At 42.9% G+C, this 22,631-nt stretch overlaps 1 protein-coding gene across 3 annotated transcripts; it reads left to right on the top strand.

Annotated features, from left to right (window-relative positions):
* Positions 1–244: 244 nt before the first annotated feature.
* Positions 245–22,561, top strand: scp2a (sterol carrier protein 2a). 3 transcript variants are annotated; one of them, XM_071360912.1, is made up of 16 exons: positions 260–497; positions 1,330–1,384; positions 1,600–1,671; positions 2,354–2,485; positions 4,004–4,068; positions 5,493–5,619; positions 5,793–5,856; positions 6,008–6,094; positions 6,296–6,446; positions 6,541–6,688; positions 7,849–7,956; positions 11,921–12,074; positions 13,284–13,377; positions 13,825–13,954; positions 15,874–15,953; positions 19,761–22,561. In XM_071360912.1, the coding sequence occupies exons 1-16, from the start codon at positions 315–317 to the stop codon at positions 19,854–19,856; spliced, it is 1,746 nt and encodes a 581-aa protein (XP_071217013.1). In that variant the 5' UTR covers positions 260–314; the 3' UTR covers positions 19,857–22,561. The 3 variants fall into 3 exon arrangements, with proteins under 3 accessions (XP_071217014.1, XP_071217015.1, XP_071217013.1); XM_071360913.1 differs by lacking the exons at positions 11,921–12,074; positions 13,284–13,377; positions 13,825–13,954; positions 15,874–15,953; positions 19,761–22,561 and adding an exon at positions 8,782–8,970 and having other exon boundaries at positions 245–497; XM_071360914.1 differs by lacking the exons at positions 11,921–12,074; positions 13,284–13,377; positions 13,825–13,954; positions 15,874–15,953; positions 19,761–22,561 and adding an exon at positions 11,656–11,850 and having other exon boundaries at positions 247–497.
* The last annotated feature ends 70 nt before the right edge of the window (positions 22,562–22,631 follow it).

The following is a 22,631-nucleotide window of genomic DNA, read 5'->3' as shown; positions in this document are numbered from 1 at the left end:
TCTGCCTGGAATGATCAGTATCAGAATGCATTGAGTAAATCTGAGGCACTCGGTCACAAGAAGTAGTGATGAAACTCAGCCATGTATAACTGCCACTGTTTTGAAAGTTTGTTGTTACAATAGTCAACAATAGCACAGTACTTTGCTCTTAAACAGTCAATAGTAAAACATCTCGCTAACGTTAGGTATTTGTCCAGAGTTCATCCATTGTTTACACAACTGGACACACTTTCAAGTGATTTCATTAGGAAGTCACTGTATTGTGTAACGTTAATATGGGTAAAGATAGCTAGCATCATCACAGGCAAGGAGTTATGCTGCGTTCACGTGCTCCACTGAAACTCCTTCGTAGTACTTTGACTTCTCAGTTCGGTGAACGGTTATCATCCGTATTGTCACTCTTCCCTCTTGGAAGCACTAACGTTAGTCTCAGCACAACAACCAGAATGGCTCCTCAAAAGAACAGAGTATTCGTCATTGGAGTGGGAATGACAAAGGTAAATCTTGCTATTGGTTTTAAATGGTTGCATTTCGACTAGCATCCATGCTAGCTGGATTGCTATCTAGTATTGAAAGACTATTTAGCAAAGAGCTAGCTCGTTGTCCTTAGCTAGCTAACGTTACCTGTCATGTTGGTTAGCAGCATTTCCAAAAAACGTAGGTAGCTAAAGTAGTTTGTCATTTCTTTCGATATTTAACGTAGGCTAAACAACTATTGTTGGCTAAACATATAACTTAACGCGAGATTTAAGACTTGTCAGCTGTTCATGTTGGTGTTGCTAGCCAACTAGGTAACTACAGTAACGTAGCTAATTTAGCTAGCTTTCAAGCTATGCTAGTTAGCTAACACGAAACATTGAATAACAACTATATTGGGCGAACAATGTTTACAATTGTATTGTGAAGTATGGCTTGGAAATGTATTTTCTAGCTAGCTAAAATGAAATTGCCATACGTGGCATTTTAAAACCCCGTCTAATCTGAAAGTCCAATACTCCATGGTCATAGGCTAATTGTGCCAAGGGTCATGGATGCATTGCACACACCGATAGCTTGATAAACACTAGCTACATTGCATGCAGCAGAAGGACGTCCCTCCTGTACAGTCAGAATTAGAAGAATACTTTCTTTGTCCATTGCCTTTTCAGATCACACACACACACACACACAGGTGTTGTAAGCCATAGTACCGAGAAGTTTACGGGCAAAGTGCCTTGCTCAAGTACACAGCGGTCATGTTGACCCAGAGCTCTGTCTGTGTAGTAGTTGAACTGTTATCCCCAGTCTGAGATTTGATCCAGAACCCTCTCCTGTGTTTTGTCTTTGCAGTTTGAGAAGCCAGGAAAAGAAGACTTTGACTATCCCGACATGGCAAAGATAGCAGGTGGTTGTCATTTCATTTCATTACTGTACCTGTCCTGTACTTGCCAACCTTGCTACATTCACCTGGATACACCTTGAGCTATAGTCACCTGGATACTACCTGGTTATAATACCCTGTGTTGTACATGTCATATAATAGTCCCATTCTACATGCAACATTTTGAGTGATGCCCATTGTTCCCTGTTGTGTCTTATAATCATGTGTTTATGACTCAGGTGAGAGGGCCTTGTCTGATGCTGGAGTCCCCTACTCTGCCATACAGCAAGCCTGTGTGGGCTATGTGTATGGTAAGAGACTGTCATGGATTATAATGTTAACTGTCCGTTACTTAACAGTATTTTTCTAGGCATATTAAATGCCCTGTGAGTTGCCTTCAAATTCAGTCCAAAAGTGCTGTAAGTGTCCACCTAGTAATAAGCTATGATGTTGTATAGGCCTAGTAATAAGCTATGATGTTGTATAGGCCTAGTAATAAGCTATGATGTTGTATAGGCCTAGTAATAAGCTATGATGTTGTATAGGCCTAGTAATAAGCTATGATGTTGTATAGGCCTAGTAATAAGCTATGATGTTGTATAGGCCTAGTAATAAGCTATGATGTTGTATAGGCCTAGTAATAAGCTATGATGTTGTATAGGCCTAGTAATAAGCTATGATGTTGTATAGGCCTAGTAATAAGCTATGATGTTGTATAGGCCTAGTAATAAGCTATGATGTTGTATAGGCCTAGTAATAAGCTATGCTGTTGTATAGGCCTGTAAGATATTATAACACAACGCAATCCTTCACCTGAGCTGACCTGTGTCTGTGTCACGAAGAGAACTGTGTAGTGATGAACTATTGCTTTTAAAACAAGATCACTTTAAAATGAGGTCATTTTGACATCTGTCTGTCCATCTGTGTGTCTCGGGTGACTCCACTTGTGTTACTGTCAATGTAAATGACCATATTATTATCATTATTTTTCAGGTGACTCTACCTGTGGCCAGAGGGCCATCTACCACAGCCTTGGCCTGTCAGGGATCCCCATCATCAACGTCAACAACAACTGCTCCACAGGCTCCACTGCCCTGTTCATGGCCCGACAGCTAATCCAGGGAGGTGAGTGGAACTCGACCGTAGATATATTAATCATATCTGTGTTACACATACAGTACTCTATATATACAAAAGTATGTGGACACCCCTTGAAATTAGTGGATTAGGCCATTTCAGCCACACCCATTGCTGACAGGCGTATAAAATCGAGCACACAGTTGTTCTCCATAGACAAACATTGGCAGTAGAATGTCCTTACTAAAGAGCTCAGTGACTTTCAACGTGGCACTGTCATAGGATACCACCTTTCCAACAAGTCAGTTCGTAAAATTTCTGCCCTGCTAGAGCTGCCCCGGTCAACTGTAAGTGCTGTTATTGTGAAGTGGAAATGTCTAGGAGCAACAAAGGCTCTGCCGCGAAGTGGTAGACCACACAAGTTCACAGAACGGAACCGGCGGTTGCTGAAACACGTAGCGAGTAAAAATCGTCTGTCCTCGGTTGCAACGCTCACTACTGAGTTACAAACTGCCTCTGGAAGCAATGTCAGCACAAGAACTGTTTGTCAGGAGCTTCATGAAATGGGTTTCCATGGCAGAGCAGCCGCACACAAGCCTAAGATCACCATGCGCAGTGCCAAGCGTCGGCTGGAGTGGTGTAAAGCTCGCCACCATTGGACTCTGGAGCAGTGGAAACACGTTTTCTGTAGTGATGAATCACGCTTCACCATCTGCTAGTCCGACAGACGAATCTGGGTTTGGCGGATGCCAGTAGAACGCTACCTGCCCAAACGCATAGTGCCAACTGCCAACTGTAAAGTTTGGTGGAGGAGGAATAATGGTCTGCGGTTGTTTTTCATGATTTGGGCTAGTCCCCTTAGTTCCAGTAAAGGGAAATCTTAACGTTACAGCATACAAGGATGTTCTAGACGATGCTGTGCTTCCAACTTTTTGGCAACAGTTTGGGGAAGGCTCTTTCCTGTTTCAGCATGACAATACCCCCGTGCACAAAGCGAGGTCCATACAGAAAAGGTTTGTCGAGATCAGTGTGGAAGAACTTGACTGGCCTGCACAGAGCCCTGACCTCATCCCCATCGAACACTTTTTGCGATGAATTGGAACGCCGACTGCGAGCCAGGCCTAATCGCCCAACATCAGTGCCTGACCTCACTAATGTTCTTGTGGCTGAATGGAAGCAAGTCCCCGCAGCAATGTTCCAACATCTAGTGGAAAGCCTTCCCAGAAGAGTGGAGGCTGTTATAGCAGCAAAGGGAGGACCAACTCCATATTAATGCACATGATTTCAGAATGAGATGTTCGACGAGCAGGTGTGCCACATACTTTTTTCCCCCTTCCCTGGACGTCATTGGATGGGACACAGAGAGGTGAGTGGGACTGAGAGAGAGGGGGGCAGGATTGATTCCTAGGACTAGGAGTCTTTCCCTGCTCTGGTCACATGTTCAGGACAAACTTCTGACCCTAGTGATGCCATGTCCTGGAAGCAAACTGAAGTAGGATGCATGCTCATCTACTATAATCCGTCTTATGCTGGACCTAAACATATGCCTTCTTTTGCTGACTGTAGGTCTGGCTGACTGTACACTAGCCCTTGGCTTTGAAAAGATGGAGAGAGGCTCCTTGTCATCAAAGGTAAGACCAATTGTAGTACATGATCAGGACTAACCCAGTGTATTGTAGTACATGATCAGGACTAACCCAGTGTATTGTAGTACATGATCAGGACTAACCCAGTGTATTGTAGTACATGATCAGGACTAACCCAGTGTATTGTAGTACATGATCAGGACTAACCCAGTGTATTGCAGTTCATGGACAGGACTAACCCGGTGTATTGTAGTACATGCACAGGACTAACCCGGTGTATTGTAGTACATGATCAGGACTAACCCGGTGTATTGTAGTACATGGACAGGACTAACCCGGTGTATTGTAGTACATGATCAGGACTAACCCGGTGTATTGTAGTACATGGACAGGACTAACCCGGTGTATTGTAGTACATGGACAGGACTAACCCGGTGTATTGTAGTACATGGACAGGACTAACCCGGTGTATTGTAGTACATGGACAGGACTAACCCGGTGTATTGTCGTACATGGACAGGACTAACCCGGTGTATTGTAGTTCATGATCAGGACTAACCCGGTGTATTGTAGTACATGATCAGGACTAACCCAGTGTATTGTAGTACATGATCAGGACTAACCCAGTGTATTGCAGTACATGATCAGGACTAACCCGGTGTATTGTAGTACATGATCAGGACTAACCCGGTGTATTGTAGTACATGGACAGGACTAACCCGGTGTATTGTAGTACATGGACAGGACTAACCCGGTGTATTGTAGTACATGGACAGGACTAACCCGGTGTATTGTAGTTCATGATCAGGACTAACCCGGTGTATTGTAGTACATGGACAGGACTAACCCGGTGTATTGTAGTTCATGGACAGGACTAACCCGGTGTATTGTAGTACATGGACAGGACTAACCCGGTGTATTGTAGTTCATGATCAGGACTAACCCGGTGTATTGTAGTACATGGACAGGACTAACCCGGTGTATTGTAGTACATGGACAGGACTAACCCGGTGTATTGTAGTTCATGATCAGGACTAACCCGGTGTATTGTAGTTCATGATCAGGACTAACCCGGTGTATTGTAGTTCATGATCAGGACTAACCCAGTGTATTGTAGTTCATGGACAGGACTAACCCGGTGTATTGTAGTTCATGATCAGGACTAACCCGGTGTATTGTAGTTCATGATCAGGACTAACCCGGTGTATTGTAGTACATGGACAGGACTAACCCGGTGTATTGTAGTTCATGATCAGGACTAACCCAGTGTATTGTAGTTCATGGACAGGACTAACCCGGTGTATTGTAGTTCATGATCAGGACTAACCCGGTGTATTGTAGTTCATGATCAGGACTAACCCGGTGTATTGTAGTTCATGGACAGGACTAACCCGGTGTATTGTAGTTCATGGACAGGACTAACCCGGTGTATTGTAGTTCATGATCAGGACTAACCCGGTGTATTGTAGTTCATGGACAGGACAAACCCCATGGACAAGCATATGGAGGTGATGTTCAACACATATGGGATGGCAGCAGCACCGGCAGCACCACAGATGTTTGGCAACGCCGGCAGAGAACACATGGAGAAATACGGTAAACATGATGGTGTGCGTGCACATGTGTACAGTACCTAATGAAGTGTGTTGTTGGTGCTGTTCTCAGCCTTTTCTTTCATCTGGATGATACACCATGTAGTGTGTGACTGTGGAACTCTGGGAAGTCTGTCATTGAATAGTTAAGTGTATTCATTCCCGGGACTCTTCCAGGTACTACACCAGAGCACTTTGCTAAAATCGCATGGAAGAACCACAAGCATTCCACCAACAACCCGTAAGACTGCAACCATCAACTCTTTAACACACAGAAGGCCTGGTCATTAGAAATTACCTTCTTTGACCAATCCAATGATCAATGTTTGCGTGTGCGTGTGCGTGTGTGTGTGTGTGTGTGTGTGTGTTTGTTTGTTTGTTTGTTTTAACAGGTACTCTCAGTTCCAGGATGAGTACAGTCTGGACCAGGTCAAACAGTCCAGGAAGGTGTTTGAGTTCCTTACTCTTCTCCAGTGTTGGTAAGGAGTCCCACTATCTCTCTGGAGCAGTGTTTCCCCTACCAGAGGATAGGCAGAGCGGGGAAGCCCTCCCTAGAGTTTGGCTTTATTTGATTACAATTAAACATTTTAGTGTTAAGGACCAGGGTGTTGCTTTGGGGCTTTTGCACTATGGCAGGAAAATAATATATGGGACACTAACACTGTCCCCCCCCCCCCCAGTCCTACCTCTGACGGTGCAGGGGCAGCTGTCCTGGCCAGTGAGGACTTTGTGAGGCGCCATGGTCTAGAGCACCAGGCGGTGGAGATCTTAGCCCAGGAGATGGTCACGGACCTCGCCACTACCTTCGACGACAATAGCTGCATGAAGATGGTGAGAGGGGACATAAAGCTGTTCAAAAGTATCCAACAACTTTTAAATGCAGAACAACAAAAAGATAGTGACTTATTGTGTTGTTTCCTGTTAGGTTGGATACGACATGACCTCCCTGGCAGCCAAGAAGTGTTTTGAGACAGCGGGTCTGAAACCCAGTGACGTCAATGTGATCGAGCTGCATGACTGTTTCTCTGCCAACGAGCTGATCACGTACGAGGCTCTGGGGCTGTGCCCAGAGGGTGAGTCTGACCCTACCACTCTACCGCCTATTTCTAGCCACATAAAAGTAGATTTTTTAACTCCCTAGAATGTTTTTTTTAATTTAAATTTTTTTTTTTTAAGAATGTTTTTTTTATTAAAAAAATATATAGAATTGCTTTTTATTTGTTTTTCACTGTTTCTGATTTGTTTAGTTCAATGTGTTACTATAGTTGAATTATTCATATATTTTTTTGATTGAGAGGCCATCTGTGTCTTTGATCTCATGTCATACTCCTATCATACACGTAATGAATTTTACCCCCTGACTGTGTTCCCTTAGCATTCTGAGTTTTACCCCCCCCTGCCTGTGTTCCCTTAGCATTCTGAGTTTTACCCCCCCCCCTGACTGTGTTCCCTTAGCATTCTGAGTTTTACCCCCCCCTGACTGTGTTCCCTTAGCATTCTGAGTTTTACCCCCTGACTGTGTTCCCTTAGCATTCTGAGTTTTACCCCCTGACTGTGTTCCCTTAGCATTCTGAGTTTTACCCCCTGACTGTGTTCCCTTAGCATTCGGAGTTTTACCCCCCCTGGCTGTGTTCCCTTAGCATTCTGAGTTTTACCCCCCCTGGCTGTGTTCCCTTAGCATTCAGAGTTTTACCCCCTGGCTGTGTTCCCTTAGCATTCTGAGTTTTACCCCCTGGCTGTGTTCCCTTAGCATTCTGAGTTTCACCCCCTGGCTGTGTTCCCTTAGCATTCTGAGTTTCACCCCCTGGCTGTGTTCTCTTAGCATTCTGAGTTTTACCCCCTGACTGTGTTCCCTTAGCATTCAGAGTTTTACCCCCTGGCTGTGTTCCCTTAGCATTCTGAGTTTCACCCCCTGGCTATGTTCTCTTAGCATTCTGAGTTTTACCCCCTTCCTGTGTTCCCTTAGCATTCTGAGTTTCACCCCCTGGCTGTGTTCTCTTAGCATTCTGAGTTTTACCCCCTGACTGTGTTCCCTTAGCATTCAGAGTTTTACCCCCTGGCTGTGTTCCCTTAGCATTCTGAGTTTCACCCCCTGACTGTGTTCCCTTAGCATTCTGTCCTGTTTTACCTTTGTACCACACTTTGTGAATGTCTACCTGTAGGCCAACATGAAAAGCGCTTTAAAGATCAAAGGTATTATATTATTTAATGTATCACTGTTCTATGTTCCTAGGTAAGGCTGGAGAGCTGATAGACAGAGGAGACAACACGTACGGAGGCCAGTGGGTGGTCAACCCCAGCGGAGGACTCATCTCTAAAGGACACCCTCTGGGAGCCACAGGTAATAACATCTATGACCAAGTGACCTCTAACCCCTGACCCCTCTCGTCAGCACAAACACCTGCTGCTGACCCCATAACCCCTGACCTCGTAACCCTTGACCCCTCTATGAGCTACAGGTAAAGAACACCAACCATCTCCTGCTGACCCAGTGACTTCATCATCCTCTTAATCCAACAACTAATTTTGTATGCAACAAATGAATGTTGAAAAAGCTACATTATAGATTAAGATAGATTCTGAATGTGTGATGTGACTGTCATGACCACCAGAGGGCAGTAGTCTCCTGAGAAAGTCAGTAACTCCCACATCCACGCTTTGCCTGTAACACACAGACAGGATGTGACATCCTGAGTAGTCCCAGGAGGATATTGAACTGTGCTACGTGCTGGGTTGATTCCTGTCTCTAACTTCTTGCCCTTTGTGCTGTTGTCTTTGCCAAATAATGTTTGTACCATGTTTTGTTGCTACCATGCTGTGTTGTCATGTGTTGCTGCCTTGCTATGTTGTTGTCTTAGGTCTCTCTTTATGTAGTGTTGTCTCTCTTGTTGTGGATCTCCATTAACTACCTTGTTCAGGGACAGAACGACAGATTTTTACCTTGTCAGCTCAGGGATTCGATCCAGCAGCCTTTCGGTTACTGTCCCAACGCTCTAACCACTAGGCTACCTGCCGCCCCATGTTTAGGCAAGCCTATGTTAGTTCAGAAGTAAAATGTTGCTTAACAAATCACATAATAAGTTACATGGACTCACTCTGTGTGAAATAATAGGAGTTGACATGATTTTTTAATAACGACCCCTTCCTCTGTCCCCCATACATACAGCATCTGTAAGGTCCCTCAGTCAAGTATTGAATTTCAAGCACAGATTCAACTACAAAGACCAGGGAGCTTTCCGGAAGCCTCATACAGAAGGGTAACAAGTACAAATCAGACAGTGATTATCTTTAAGCATGGTCAAGTTAATATTTATGCTGTGGATGATGTATTAAACCACCCAGATACAAAGATACAGTCGTCCTTCTGAACTGAGCTGCAGGACAGGAAGGAAACTGGGTTGTCACCATGAGGCCATTGGTGATTTTTAAAACTGCTACAGAGTTCAATGTCTAATGGGAGAAAACTGAGGATGGATCAACAACATTGTAGTGACTCCACAATAATGACCTAAATGACAGAGTGAAAAGAAGAATAGAAATATACAGAATATATATATTCCAAAACATGCTTATGTATGCAACCAGGCACTAAAGTAATACAGCAAAGGAATTTACGTTTTGGCCTAAATGCGAAGCCTAATGTTTGGGGTAAATCCAACACATCACTGAGTAACTGCCTCCTTTATTTCCAATCATGTTGGTGGCTGCATCATGGTATGGGTATGCTTGACATTGGCAAAGACTGGGGAGTTTTTCAGGATGAAAAGAAACGGAATGGAGCTAAGCACAGGCAAAATCCTACAGGAAAACCTGGTTCAGTCTGCTTTCCACCAGACACTGGGAGACGTTCATCTTTCAGCACGACAATAACCTACAACACAAAGCCACAATTATGCTGGAGCTGCTTACCAAGAAGACAGTGAAGTGTCCTGAGTGGCCAAGTAACAGGTTTGTATTAAATCTGCATAAGAATCTATGGCAAGACTTGAAAATTGCTGTCTAGCCATGATCCCCAACATCTTGACAGAGCTTGAAGAATTTTGAAAAGAATAAAGGGGAAATATAGTACACTGCAGATGTGCAAAGCTGTTATGAGACTTACCCAGAGTGACTCACAGCTGTAAAGGTGTTTCTAACATGTATTGACTCAGGTTTTGAATACTTATATAATGAAGAGGATTGTATGTAGATCGTTGACAAAAAAAATGACAATTGAATCGATTTTAATCCCACTTTGTAACACAAGGGAGTTGTAGACTTTCTATAGCCACTGTACTCTATTTATTAAGGATAACCATTAGTTCCTGCCAAGGCAGCAGCTACTCTTCCTGGGGTTTATTAAGGATAACCATTAGTTCCTGCCAAGATAGCAGCTACTCTTCCTGGGGTTTATTAAGGATAACCATTAGTTCCTGCCAAGGCAGCAGCTACTCTTCCTGGGGTTTATTAAGGATAACCATTAGTTCCTGCCAAGGTAGCAGCTACTCTTCCTGGGGTTTATTAAGGATCCCCATTAGTTCCTGCCAAGGCAGCAGCTACTCTTCCTGGGGTTTATTAAGGATAACCATTAGTTCCTGCCAAGGCAGCAGCTACTCTTCCTGGGGTTTATTAAGGATAACCATTAGTTCCTGCCAAGGTAGCAGATACTCTTCCTGGGGTTTATTAAGGATCCCCATTAGTTCCTGCCAAGGTAGCAGATACTCTTCCTTGGGTTTATTAAGGATCCCCATTAGTTCCTGCCAAGGCAGCAGCTACTCTTCCTGGGGTTTATTATGGATGCCCATTAGTTCCTGCCAAGGCAGCAGCTACTCTTCCTTGGGTTTATTATGGATCCCCGTTAGTTCCTGCCAAGGCAGCAGCTACTCTTCCTGGGGTTTATTAAGGATCCCCATTAGTTCCTGTCAAGGCAGCAGCTACTCTTCCTGGGGTTTATTAAGGATAACCATTAGTTCCTGCCAAGGTAGCAGATACTCTTCCTGGGGTTTATTAAGGATCCCCATTAGTTCCTGCCAAGGTAGCAGATACTCTTCCTTGGGTTTATTAAGGATCCCCATTAGTTCCTGCCAAGGCAGCAGCTACTCTTCCTGGGGTTTATTATGGATGCCCATTAGTTCCTGCCAAGGCAGCAGCTACTCTTCCTGGGGTTTATTATGGATCCCCGTTAGTTCCTGCCAAGGCAGCAGCTACTCTTCCTGGGGTTTATTAAGGATCCCCATTAGTTCCTGTCAAGGCAGCAGCTACTCTTCCTGAAGTTTATTAAGGATCCCCATTAGTTCCTGCCAATGCAGCAGCTACTCTTCCTGGGGTTTATTATATGCTGGAACGCTAACCTAGGAGTCACGGCCAGCAAGATTAGGGAGGGGTGTTAACTTGTCACCCTCTGATGTGGCAGGCAAGTGTTGATGGAAATTAAGTGCATTGGAATCTGAGAGGATTATAAATGTCTGTAATGGAGGCCCTATGTAGTAATTTTTCAATGTAGAAATTAGAAAAGCAAAATGGAAGGTCGTTGTGTTTTTATAGGGCCAGCGATGTGTTGTGTCAGGGACCTAGGGTTATTTTTAATTTGTGAAATGACATCCTGCCTCAGCCACACTGGGTTCAAATGCCTGTTGTCCATCTGGTTAGATTTAGCAATCCAGCATTAGCACTTACAGGCTTTGTGCGTGTGCGCGCGTGCGTGCGTGTGTGCTCGCGGAAGGAAGGACAAACAGGAAATCCATAATCTATGATAGGAAATCAATCTGTTAATTGAGACCTTTCAAATATGAAGACTTTTGAAATATAAAATGTTCATACATGTGATGTTCAGTTTGTTGTCCAAGTAGATATTACAGTAGGCTTTCCAATCCCTCTGGTTGTTAGCATGATGACTTTCTTATATAACGCTTATATAGCTGTAGAGTGCGTTGACCTGTGATTTTGTAAGTTCTGGCCCAGTTTTCTGATTTCACAGACATCCTAGAGCTCTATCTCTCTGTGGTGTATTACTCCGGTCTGGTTCAGTATTAACCTCCCCTCTCTGTAGTTGATGTGTCAGGTCTGGCCCAGTGTTCTGACCTCTCTCTCTCTCTCTCATTTTGTTCTTGTTGATTACTCTGGTCTGGCTGAGCGTTCTGATCTCTGGGATTGACTCAGTGCATTGACCCTATTGGTTTCTGTTATTGCTCAGGTCTGTTCTATTGTGTTGGCCTTAATTTCTCTCTGTGGTTGATTAGTCAGGTCTGGCCCAGTGTTCTGATCTGATCTCTCTCTGTATGTGTCATTGACCTCCCCGCTCTCTCTCTCTCTCTCTGCTTGCTCAGGTCTGGCCCAGTGTGCGGAGCTGTGCTGGCAGCTGAGAGGCCAGGCTGAGAGGAGGCAGGTCCCGGGGGCGAAGGTGGCCCTACAGCACAACATCGGCCTGGGAGGAGCTGTGGTCGTCACTCTCTACAGGATGGGGTTCCCTCAGGACGCCAGGTGAGTTTATCTGCCTACCAACTTACTAATTAACTGACTAGGTGAGAAACACACAACTGAGGTGATTTACCAAATAACTAAATAACTAGGCTTCATCTCTAAGATCCTTGCAGAAATCGTATGTTTAAAATAATAGAAAACACTTTTTTTGGGGGGGGGGGGGGGGGGGCAATTCCATGGTAACGGATTTACGCTGAGACTCAGATTTCTCACTTTAAAATGTACAATAAATAAAACAATTTCTTTCCATGTTTAACAAACCGTACAACTCTATGCACAAGGACTACTTAGAACAATTTCCACAGAAAATGTTACAAAAACACAGATACAAAGCCTGGTAACAAAATACAACTTTTCCAGTAAATGTTTTTATAAAAACAATTGACTGTGTAAATTGTTCAAAGTAGTCATTGTGCATAGAGTTGTTTGGTTTATTAAACGTTGAAATCAATGTTTTTTTGTTTGGCAAACATTTTAAAGTGACAAATCGGAGTCTCAGTGTAATTCGGTGTAATTCCGTGAATGAGGAATTGCCCCGAGGCAAGGTTGAAATGGCTGTGTTACAGTATCTCTTCAGGCCTACGTCTTCAAGTCATTGTTTGAACTGGGTAACGTGGTTCTTATCTCAACACTGTTGAGATAAGATGTCGTTCAGTCTACCTGATGTGTAGGTAGACAGACCTGTCGTTCAGTCTACCTGATGTGTAGGTAGACAGACCTGTCGTTCAGTCTACCTGATGTGTAGGTAGACAGACCTGTCGTTCAGCCAGCTCACTCACTCACTCATTCACTCACTCACTCACTCACTGAATGTACCAATGTTGAATGTTGAAAGTGGTTTTATCAAAGACTATTAGTGTGTGTATCAAAAGCAGTGGACCGAATAGGGTTTTGTTTGGGACGTGGCCACAGCATGTACTTTAACCTTCTGTGTTGGAACAGATTAAGTGAAGATACTGTAGTATGGCCTTGAACCATACTCCTTTCAACATTGGTACACACACACACACACACACACACACACACACATTAGCACGCATACTCACACAAGCGCACACACGTTTACTTTATGACTGTCCTTCAATGATGATGTTGTGCGCGCACACACACACACACACACACACACACACACGTTTTTCCTAGCCTGTCTTTTCTCTCAGAGAACGCACTCTAACTGAAGCCGTGTTCTGTTCCTGTGTGAGTTTCTAGGTCCCAGATAGCGGCTGTCCCCACCAGAGCAGAACGTCTGGAGGGCTTCAGAGTCTATTCTGTCTTCCAGGAGATAGAGAAGAAACTACACGAGGTACACCACCTGGACAAACTAAATTCCTATTCATCATTTATATCCTTCTATACAAAGTCCAAATGTGTTCATGTTCTGTGTGGGCGCTGACGACTGCTTACCTCCGTCTCACTCTGCAGTGTCATTGCTGCTTGTTGTCACATCAATTAAGTGCCACATTTGAATGTTATTTAACAAAGCTTTTTGTATTATAATAATGACTTTATAAGGTAGTCTCTGTCTCTGTTTAACAGTTTGTCACCAGAGACCAATGTCAAGGTAGTCTCAGAACCCAGTACCACTAGCTAGCTACGTGATTTATGGAGTCCGTCACCCTCGTATATATTTAGGTAACTTTAACCCGACGTAAGCCTCCGTTGCCACATTAACCTAACACAACCCAATAGAACGCAGAGCCATAACAGTCCATCTCTCTCTGCTCTGATGTCACATTGGGTTTGTCTGCAGGAAGGAGTAGACGTTGTGAAGAAGATTGGAGGAGTTTTTGCCTTCAAGGTGACAGATGGACCAGAGGGGAAAGACGCTCTGTGGGTCGTAGACGCGAAGAATGGACAAGGCTCCGTGAGCAACGACGCTGGTGTGTGTATGTGTGTGTGTGTGTGTGTGTGTGTGTGTGTGTGTGTGTGTGTGTGTGTGTGTGTGTGTGTGTGTGTGTGTGTGTGTGTGTGTGTGTGTGTGTGTCATCAGAATATCTGGTCTTTGTGTTTTGACAATGTTGAGTGTTTTTATCAATGTGAGCATTAGAGGACTTGGAGGAGATCGATGATCTTGGCTGAGATTCTGACATATTAGATTTCCTTACAAAAAAACAGAACGACTGTCCGTCTGAGGAGATGGTTGTCTGCAGAATATAAATGACTGAAGGATGGGCGGTCTGTCTTCTGAGAGAGCAGCTCTGTAATGCAAAAGATAAAGAAGGATTTTAATCAAACGCCAAACACACACACTTTTTGAATTGTTCCTTTAGAAAACACACACACACACACACACACACACACACACACACACACACACACACACACACACACACACACACACACACACACACACACACACACAGAGAGAACTTTTAAATTGCTTCCATTATGGCTGTCTGGAGCAATGTCCTGTTCTTCTACTCAGCTCTGTTGAAAAACCTTTTGAAACTTGTCCTTCCTCTGAGCCGTTCCTGTTATCAAACCTATCTCACTTGTTAGGACGTTGTATAGAAAGCACATATTCCCTATATGGAGCACTACTGTTGACCAGAGCACTATGGAGTGGCATTTGGGACATTGTCCCAATAGTACGTTGAATGGTCTCTAAAGAGCAGCGAACATTTCATAAAAGCAACTTCCGTGGCAGGTGTGTGAAGTAGAGCACAGCACAGCACATCACACTTCATCCTGTCCCTGGTACTGGAATGACAACTTGTTCCCTTCTTAACCACATGGACAGTAGTCTTATCATGTTATTTAACCATGAATAGCGCAGTCCCAATGATTATGGTGTTGGGCATTTAAGTTAACATGATGTCAAGGTTCCCATGTATTTTGCAGTATATAGTTGATTGGATTCTCGAACGGTTCCGATCAACAAGAAACTGAAGATGGGAGCATACTTCCTCTTTTTCTGTTCGTAACAGCGTCATTCTACAAAATCGTGCCTTTTGCGTCCCTTTTGATATTTTAAGTAGAAATTGTGCACCCATGTTGAATTTTAAAATCGTGTTATATTAAATGACGTGCCGTTTAATATAGACCACATGGAAAATTCAATAGATCATGTTTTTTTATATGAAAAGAGACTTCCAACAGGGGAAAAACTGGTCAAATCAGTGTTTCCATGTCATTTCAACCAAAAAAAGTCAATGTGATGACATTGGAATCAACATGGACAACTGATTGGATTTCGCAAAAAAGTAATCCACTTCAGGGCATTTTGTCTTTTGTTCACCCAACTTTGAATTTAAATCAAATGACATGGTGACATTTTTTGTTGTTTTCACATTGAATTCAAAACTAGACGTTGAACTGATGTCTGTTCCCGGGGGGTTGCTAAAGTAAAAAACAAATCTGCATTTTGACATTTTGTCCTTAATGTTTTTATAACTTCTAGGAAGATTTTAACCTACTTAACCCAAACATTTCCCCAAGTTTTCACCGTCATTGTAATGCTCTAGTTACGTTGTTGCTTTGTCAGTTATTTCTGAAAGCCTGTTATTTAATAATCTGACTAGTGATTCATTTACGTCTGTCTCTCATTTTAAGGTCAACCCTGTTACTAGAACTGAACTCTCGTTCTATATTCAAAAGAAATATTGAATCATCTAATAGTGAAATCATAGTGTAAATGCAGGTGAGCTCTTTTTTTTGGGCCATTTTCTGGTGTTTTGTGGTGGAATACTGAGAGGGTCGAGCATAACACGTCAAGGTTTTGTAGGGCAGGATAATTGAAGGAAGGTTTTGTAGGGCAGGAAAGTTTAACCTCTGTTATTTTATTCTCTCCTCCATTCAGATAAGAAGGCTGACTGCACTATCACCATGGGAGATGAAGACTTAATGAAGCTGATGACAGGCAAGATGAATCCACAGACGGTGAGTCCTTAAAACAACAATGAATAAGGCTGTGTCCCAAATGGCACCATATTCCCTATATAGTGCACAGCCTTTTTATCAGAGCTCTATGCTAATAGGGTGCCATTTTGGATGAAGCCCAATACTATTGTCCTCTTGTTCAGTTTTTATACACATTTATACAAAATATAAAAACAGAAATACCTTATTTACATAAGTATTCAGACCCTTTGCTATGAGACTCGAAATTGAGCTCAGGTGCATCCTGTTCCTATTGGGGTGAAGGTTCACCTTACAGCAGGGAAACGACCCTAAGCACACAGCCAAGACAACACAGGAGTGGCTTTGGGACAAGTCTCTGAATGTTCTTGAGTGGCCCAGCCAGAGCCCAGACTTGAACCTGATTGAACATCTCTGGAGAGACTTGAAAATAGCTGTGCAGCAATACTCCCCATCCAACCTGACAGAGCTTGAGAGGATCTGCAGAAAAGAACGGGAGAAACTCCACAAATACATGCACTATGCCAAGCTTGTAGCATCATACCCAAGAAGATTTGAGGCTGTAATCGCTGCCAAAGGTCCTTCAACAAAGTACTGAGTAAATGGTCTGAATACTTAGTAAATGTGATATTTCCGTTTTTGATTTTGTATACATTGTAGAAATAAGGTTGTAATGTAACAAAATGTTTAAAAAAGTCAAGGGGTCTGAATAGTTTCCGAATGCACTGTATTATACAGTAAAGTGAATCTCTGTCTCATTGATGGAGACCAGTCATTTAATTTCAATATCTTTAATATTGAGATTCTTCACTCACTTTTAGTCCAAATTGGGCTTGGGCGGTATACCGGGGTATTTGGAAAAAGCCACGGGATGGTTTTTCAATACCTTCATCTATTTATTTAAAGTTTTTTAATAAATGTGAATATTTGTAGCTACTTTTTAAGTGAATACCTGCAGTGAACTTGTGCAATGCATTAGCAGATAAAGCAGATTGCGTTCTTCATTTCACTTGTCACATTATTTTACATGATGAAGCTTACCGTTGTTAGGTTCTGACAACTAGGAAAAGCTCAAACCAAGTTTATTCACCCACTGAGTCAAACAGCTGCAAAAACATGTTTAAACAAGCACATATATTTATACCCTCCTACAAGGAGGAGTCAACTCCTTGTATGTATAGACAGCCAACACATCTCTGTTGCTATTCAGGAACTTAATTAGTTCCTGTCACTGGTTTAGTCATGGCCCTGCCTCCTGTTAGAACCTTTGTGGGCGTGTAAGTATATGTGTGTAACAGGACTGTTCCTTCTCACTTCATCTGACCTGACCTTGGGCTGAATTCCTCACTCCTCCCTACTCCACAGTCCTACCTTATCAGTGACTGAAACCAGACTTTTGCCCTTTGCCTCTCTCCATAGGATCCATGAGATAACATGTTTGACAGAATGCAAACTTCCTGCCTCCGCCTTGTCTTACTCAGTAACTTTCCATACACCTAGTTCTCATCCAGTTCTTAATATATACATTCATTAAATGTAAAGTAATCAATAAATTCTAGTATCGTAACATGAATAAGTGTATTTCATTCTAGAATCCTACACCGTACTTCCCCAAAAGAGTTGAGCCAGTCACGTGTTTGTTTGTAAATAGCACAACAGGAGAATAAAGATTTTTTCAAATAAAGTTTTTCAATTTACCCTATATTTAACTAGACAAATAATTATTTACAATGACGGCCTACACCGGCCAACCACGTACGACGCTGGGCCAGTTCTGCGCCTGGAGAAAGCGAGCTGGTGAGTCCATAGCATTCAATATTTATCGTCAAGTAATTTCCGCGGCACACATTAGGTGATGATTTGCACAATTGCTCTCCTTCACTTTCGCTTGTAAATGTCCACACTCACCGAAAATGACATCCGGTAGCTACTAGCTATGCTTGTATAACTTTATGAGCTGGATTTGCCTGTCTTTGCAATTTGTTTGTTCGTTTTAGATTTTTTTTAAATTCTGCATTCTGGTAATATAGGCTAAATGGGCTTTTCTTGTATTTTTAGCGCCCCGTGGTGGGCTATGCCGGTAATACCGTAAATTCTGGGATAAGAAGGACTGTATGACAATATGAATGTAGCCCACCAAGCCTAGTGCAAATAGAGTTCCTCAGGAGAGGCAGATGGTTACATAGATGCATAGAGATCAGCTTTTATGAATCTTGTAAATATTTTTGTATTAATTCAACAACAAAAAATATTCATTTGATATTGATCAAAATTACCAAAGCGAGCGAAGCCCGATCTTAAGTAGGATGCCAAATCTGATTTGATTGTTTTCTAAAAATAGGTTTGGAAATTGGCCAGTGTAATGAGATTAGTCCTTGTCCAGAATGCATTCTGTTATGCCATAGGGTGGGTCTCCTCTCTCTCTCTCTCTCACACTCACTCACTCACTCACTCAACCCTCCCCTCCTCTCCCCTAAGAAATACATGTTTAGTCAAGGCCTTCAGATGTACTAAGGGCATCAGCCCCTTGTCTGTTCATGGACATTGACCCTGGACGTAAGGGACACCGTCTGACAACGCCCACAGACCAAGGACAATTCACTCAACATGTAACAGACAGGGAGAGAAAAATCTATTGATTTTGATTACATGCATTGATTACATGCACACACACACACACACACACAAGAAATGGAATGAGTATGTTTACCTACTTCAGCAAACTGTGTGGGTGTCCTCAAGCACTTAATCACCCCAAAGTGTTCAAAATCAGAGGTCAAGTGGTGCCAGGTGCCACAGGGAAAGGCCAGGTGTGGTCTCAGACCTCTGTTAGGAACCCAGTTGCCACAGGGAAAGGCCAGGTGTGGTCTCAGACCTCTGTTCAGATATAAAGGACTTCAAAGACCTGAGAGCGATGAGATTTATTGTTATTGAACTAACCTCGTCCCCAGGTTGGCTGGAGGACCAGACTATAACTGATTCCCATGATCCATTTTCTGACGTTGAGGAGAAAGGGAGATGACACAGCAGGGAAATGTAGATTTTTACCATGGTGACATTTTCAGCAGGTGGGCGTTTTCCAATCCAACTTTTCGCAATTGAGACAAAAGTAATACAAAGGGAGGAGAAATTCAACAGGGAAGAATGTGATTAATGATAGTGTATGTTTTTGGGTGATTTTTCCTGGCTAAATCTAGGCCCACTTCCCATCCACACATTGATTAATTTGGTTTAATTGATCCTTTCAGCAACACTGAACTCAGTCCTTTGGGTTTCTCCTTCCTTCGTTTACCCAAAGGAAAGAGAAACCTTCACACTGCTCTTCTTAGTGTCACTTATTTTATTCAAGCTTACGTGTCGGACTCTTAGTCTTCGTCAGAGCTTTTATTTTTGAGAGTCAGCATCAGCAAGCAGAATTGAAGAAGTTGGGGATTTTTTGTTGTTGAATTGAACCTTTATTTAACCACGAAAGACACTTGAGGTTAGAAACCTCTTTTTGTACCATTTAACAGACGTCATACACATACTTACTCAAGGATGCAATGTGATGGTTGTTTTTTGGGTTTGGCATGCCTCCAGTTGGTTCATGTCAGAGCAGAGCCGTTCCCTGGCTGCAAGCTGTCACCCTGACCAACACTGACACTGCCAGCCCCTCCCGCTCTCTCTTTCTCTCTCCCCCGTGTCCCAGTTTTCAATGAACTGTGTTAATCCTGCAACTGGGTAATCTGAACCCTTTAAACCTTGGAGCCTGAGCAGTAGTTGACTTTCCTATGTTTTAACCCATTCTCCTCTGATTTATAATTTCTCTCCCCTACCTGTCCGCTGCAGGCATTCTTCCAGGGCAAGCTGAAGATCGCAGGAAACATGGGCATGGCCATGAAGCTTCAGAGTCTGCAGCTGGTGCCAGCCAAAGCCAAGCTGTGATTGGCTGATAGACCCTCAGCTCTGGAACTCCTGCCATATGTAGCAGTTATGCACATTCTCTCACCCCTCACCCCTCCTCTCACCCCTCACCCCTCTCTCACCCCTCTCAGCTCTCTCTAACCTCTCTCACCCCTCCTTTCACCTCTCTCTAACCCAGGGGTGTCAAACTCATTTCGCATCGTGGGCCACATACGGCCTAGGGAGATGTCAAGTGGGCCGGACCATTAAAATTATACCATACTCTGCTATAAATAACCAAAATATCATGTCTTTCCTTTGTTTTGGTGTAAAGAAGCACAAGAACATTAGGAAAATATTGAAATTTAATGAACTATCCTTTTACAAAACATTTCATGAAACACCTCATATTTCCTTAGACAAATGTGCAATTTACTTTTATCATTCACAAATATGCATTGCAACTGATCCCACTGATTGTACAAAGGCACAAAACTTTAATTGGTACTGAAAAATATAGTAATGCACTTTAAGATTAAATGAGACTTTTAAAGAAAGGAATTTTTAAACCACTTACACATACGCATATAAAATCTAAATGTAATCCCTGCGTACACCTTACAAACTAAGGAGAGTGATTTTAAATGTGTAATGAAGAAAGTGTTCGCCTGTCCTGTAAATCTGTAAACTTCATACATGAAACATACATACACATACAATACATACTGAAAATTTATGGAGTTGTATGAACAGTAGAATTCCATCACACAACTTTTGTTTTGAAGCTGCTGACTAACATTAAAGTGCACATTTTTTAAATCACCACAGTAAGGATTCATCTTCACAGAGCTGTATTCTTTCAATGCAAACAGTATCTAAGGCAGCATTTTAAAGGTACCGAAATACCGAAACTTGTTGCAAACACACCAAGCACGAAGGTTTTCCGTGCATCTCTGTAAATAAATAGGACGTGGTCCATTTTTCTTTGAAAATTCTACACTCCTTATCTACTTTTCTCCGTTTGGATAACGACATTTTGGCTAATGAGGGTGTAGCGGAGAGGTAGAGACCAAGGTATTAACAACGTCGTAACAAGCAGCAGATGGCGCATTGATACCGTCTGCTGTTTTCAGTCTGTCTCAGTGATGCGGCTTGTCTTCTACTCTGATGGAAAGAGTGCGCCCCTTAGCGGATAATCCATGAATTGCAGCGAATTAAAAATATTAATTCCATGTCTTTTATGCATTTTTTCCACTTTCAAATTATCCTGCGGGCCTGATCGAACCTCCTTGGGGGCCGGTTCCGGCCCGCGGGCCGTATGTTTGACACCCCTGCTCTAACCTCTCTCACTCCTCCTCTCACCTCTCGCTCACCTGTCTCTCCCCCCTCCTCTCACCCCTCTCACCTCCTCATCTCTCACCTCTCCTCATCTCTGACCTCTCCTCCTCTCTCACCTTTCCTCATCTCTCACCTCTCCTCATCTCTCACCTCTCCTCATCTCTGACCTCTCCTCCTCTCTCACCTTTCCTCATCTCTCACCTCTCCTCATCTCTGACCTCTCCTCCTCTCTCACCTCTCCTCCTCTCTCATCTCTCCTCATCTCTCACCTCTCCTCATCTCTGACCTCTCCTCCTCTCTCACCTTTCCTCATCTCTCACCTCTCCTCATCTCTCACCTCTCCTCGTCTCTGACCTCTCCTCCTCTCTCACCTCTTCTCATCTCTCCTCATCTCTCACCTTTCCTCATCTCTGACCTCTCCTCATCTCTGACCTCTCCTCATCTCTCACCTCTCCTCATCTCTGACCTCTCCTCCTCTCTCACCTCTCCTCATCTCTCACCTCTCCTCATCTCTCACCTCTCCTCGTCTCTCTATCATCTCATTCCATCTCTCCTCCACATCCTTTCACATTCACTCTTAATTTAGCCTCTCTTTCTCTATTAATCCCTCTCTCTGTCTTTCTTTGAAATAGATTCTATACTAGATAATTAGTTGAGAAATCAACCCCAATGTCCCAAGATTCTAACTTCCTCAAGTGTCCTGTAACATAATTGATGAGATAATATTTATATTTAATTCACATTTTGCTCATGATTTATGGGTTCCTCATGTTTCAACCAACCAATGTGAAGACACATACACACATAGAACTGGAAAATGTCTTAACTGTTATGTCACAATATTCTGCTCTGAGCTGCTGTGACAAACAGGAGGAAGACAGATTGTGACAGTTGTGAAAAGCAATTGAAGTTTTTTTGGACTCTTGACGGCCATTTTACAAACAGCTTATGAGGCTGTTGCTGTGTCAAGAAAAGCAAAAGATCATCTTTAAGACCCAACTAATCTGATTTGATCTCCGGCACTGCTGTTCAGTCATTTAATACCACAGTGACCAGGTGTTTGTGTCCCATATGCCATGCGTTTGCTGCGAGAGCATGGCAGTGACTCTTCGCCTGCTCTCCCGCCACATAATAATAACACTGTCATTGAGGTAAATGTATACAATATTTTATGTTTGTGTAGTAAATAATGTTTAATAATAATATAACATGGTGGAATATTTTATAATAATACAGAACACCACTTTATGTGCCTCTGGTGTCTCTATGAACTGACAGCTCTGATTTCAATATGACAGTCCGATAGGACCTGATTTGAGGAAATGCTTTTATATAGAATGTGTATGTGTGAATGACTGAATGAATGCAATTGATTTTTACTAAATAAATAACAGCTATGTTGACCAGCAGACTGAGTGTTTCATTATTTACTTTCAAGATGTAAATGAGAAGATGGCTCCCTATTCCCTATTCCAAATG

This window comes from Salvelinus alpinus, chromosome 23 (assembly GCF_045679555.1).
Source record: "Salvelinus alpinus chromosome 23, SLU_Salpinus.1, whole genome shotgun sequence".
NCBI classification, from domain to species: domain Eukaryota; kingdom Metazoa; phylum Chordata; class Actinopteri; order Salmoniformes; family Salmonidae; genus Salvelinus; species Salvelinus alpinus.
Note: the sequence above shows the minus strand (reverse complement) of the source record. Positions and strands in the feature narration are given on the sequence as shown.

Bases quoted from the DNA above. Each gene is read 5' to 3' on its own strand.
- scp2a (XM_071360912.1), top strand. From the start codon at position 315: ATGCTGCGTTCACGTGCTCCACTGAAACTCCTTCGTAGTACTTTGACT. The intron at 6,095-6,295 runs GTAAGGAGTCCC...CCCCCCCCCCAG, and splicing joins CTTACTCTTCTCCAGTGTTG to TCCTACCTCTGACGGTGCAG. The intron at 7,957-11,920 runs GTAATAACATCT...CTGCTTGCTCAG, and splicing joins ACACCCTCTGGGAGCCACAG to GTCTGGCCCAGTGTGCGGAG.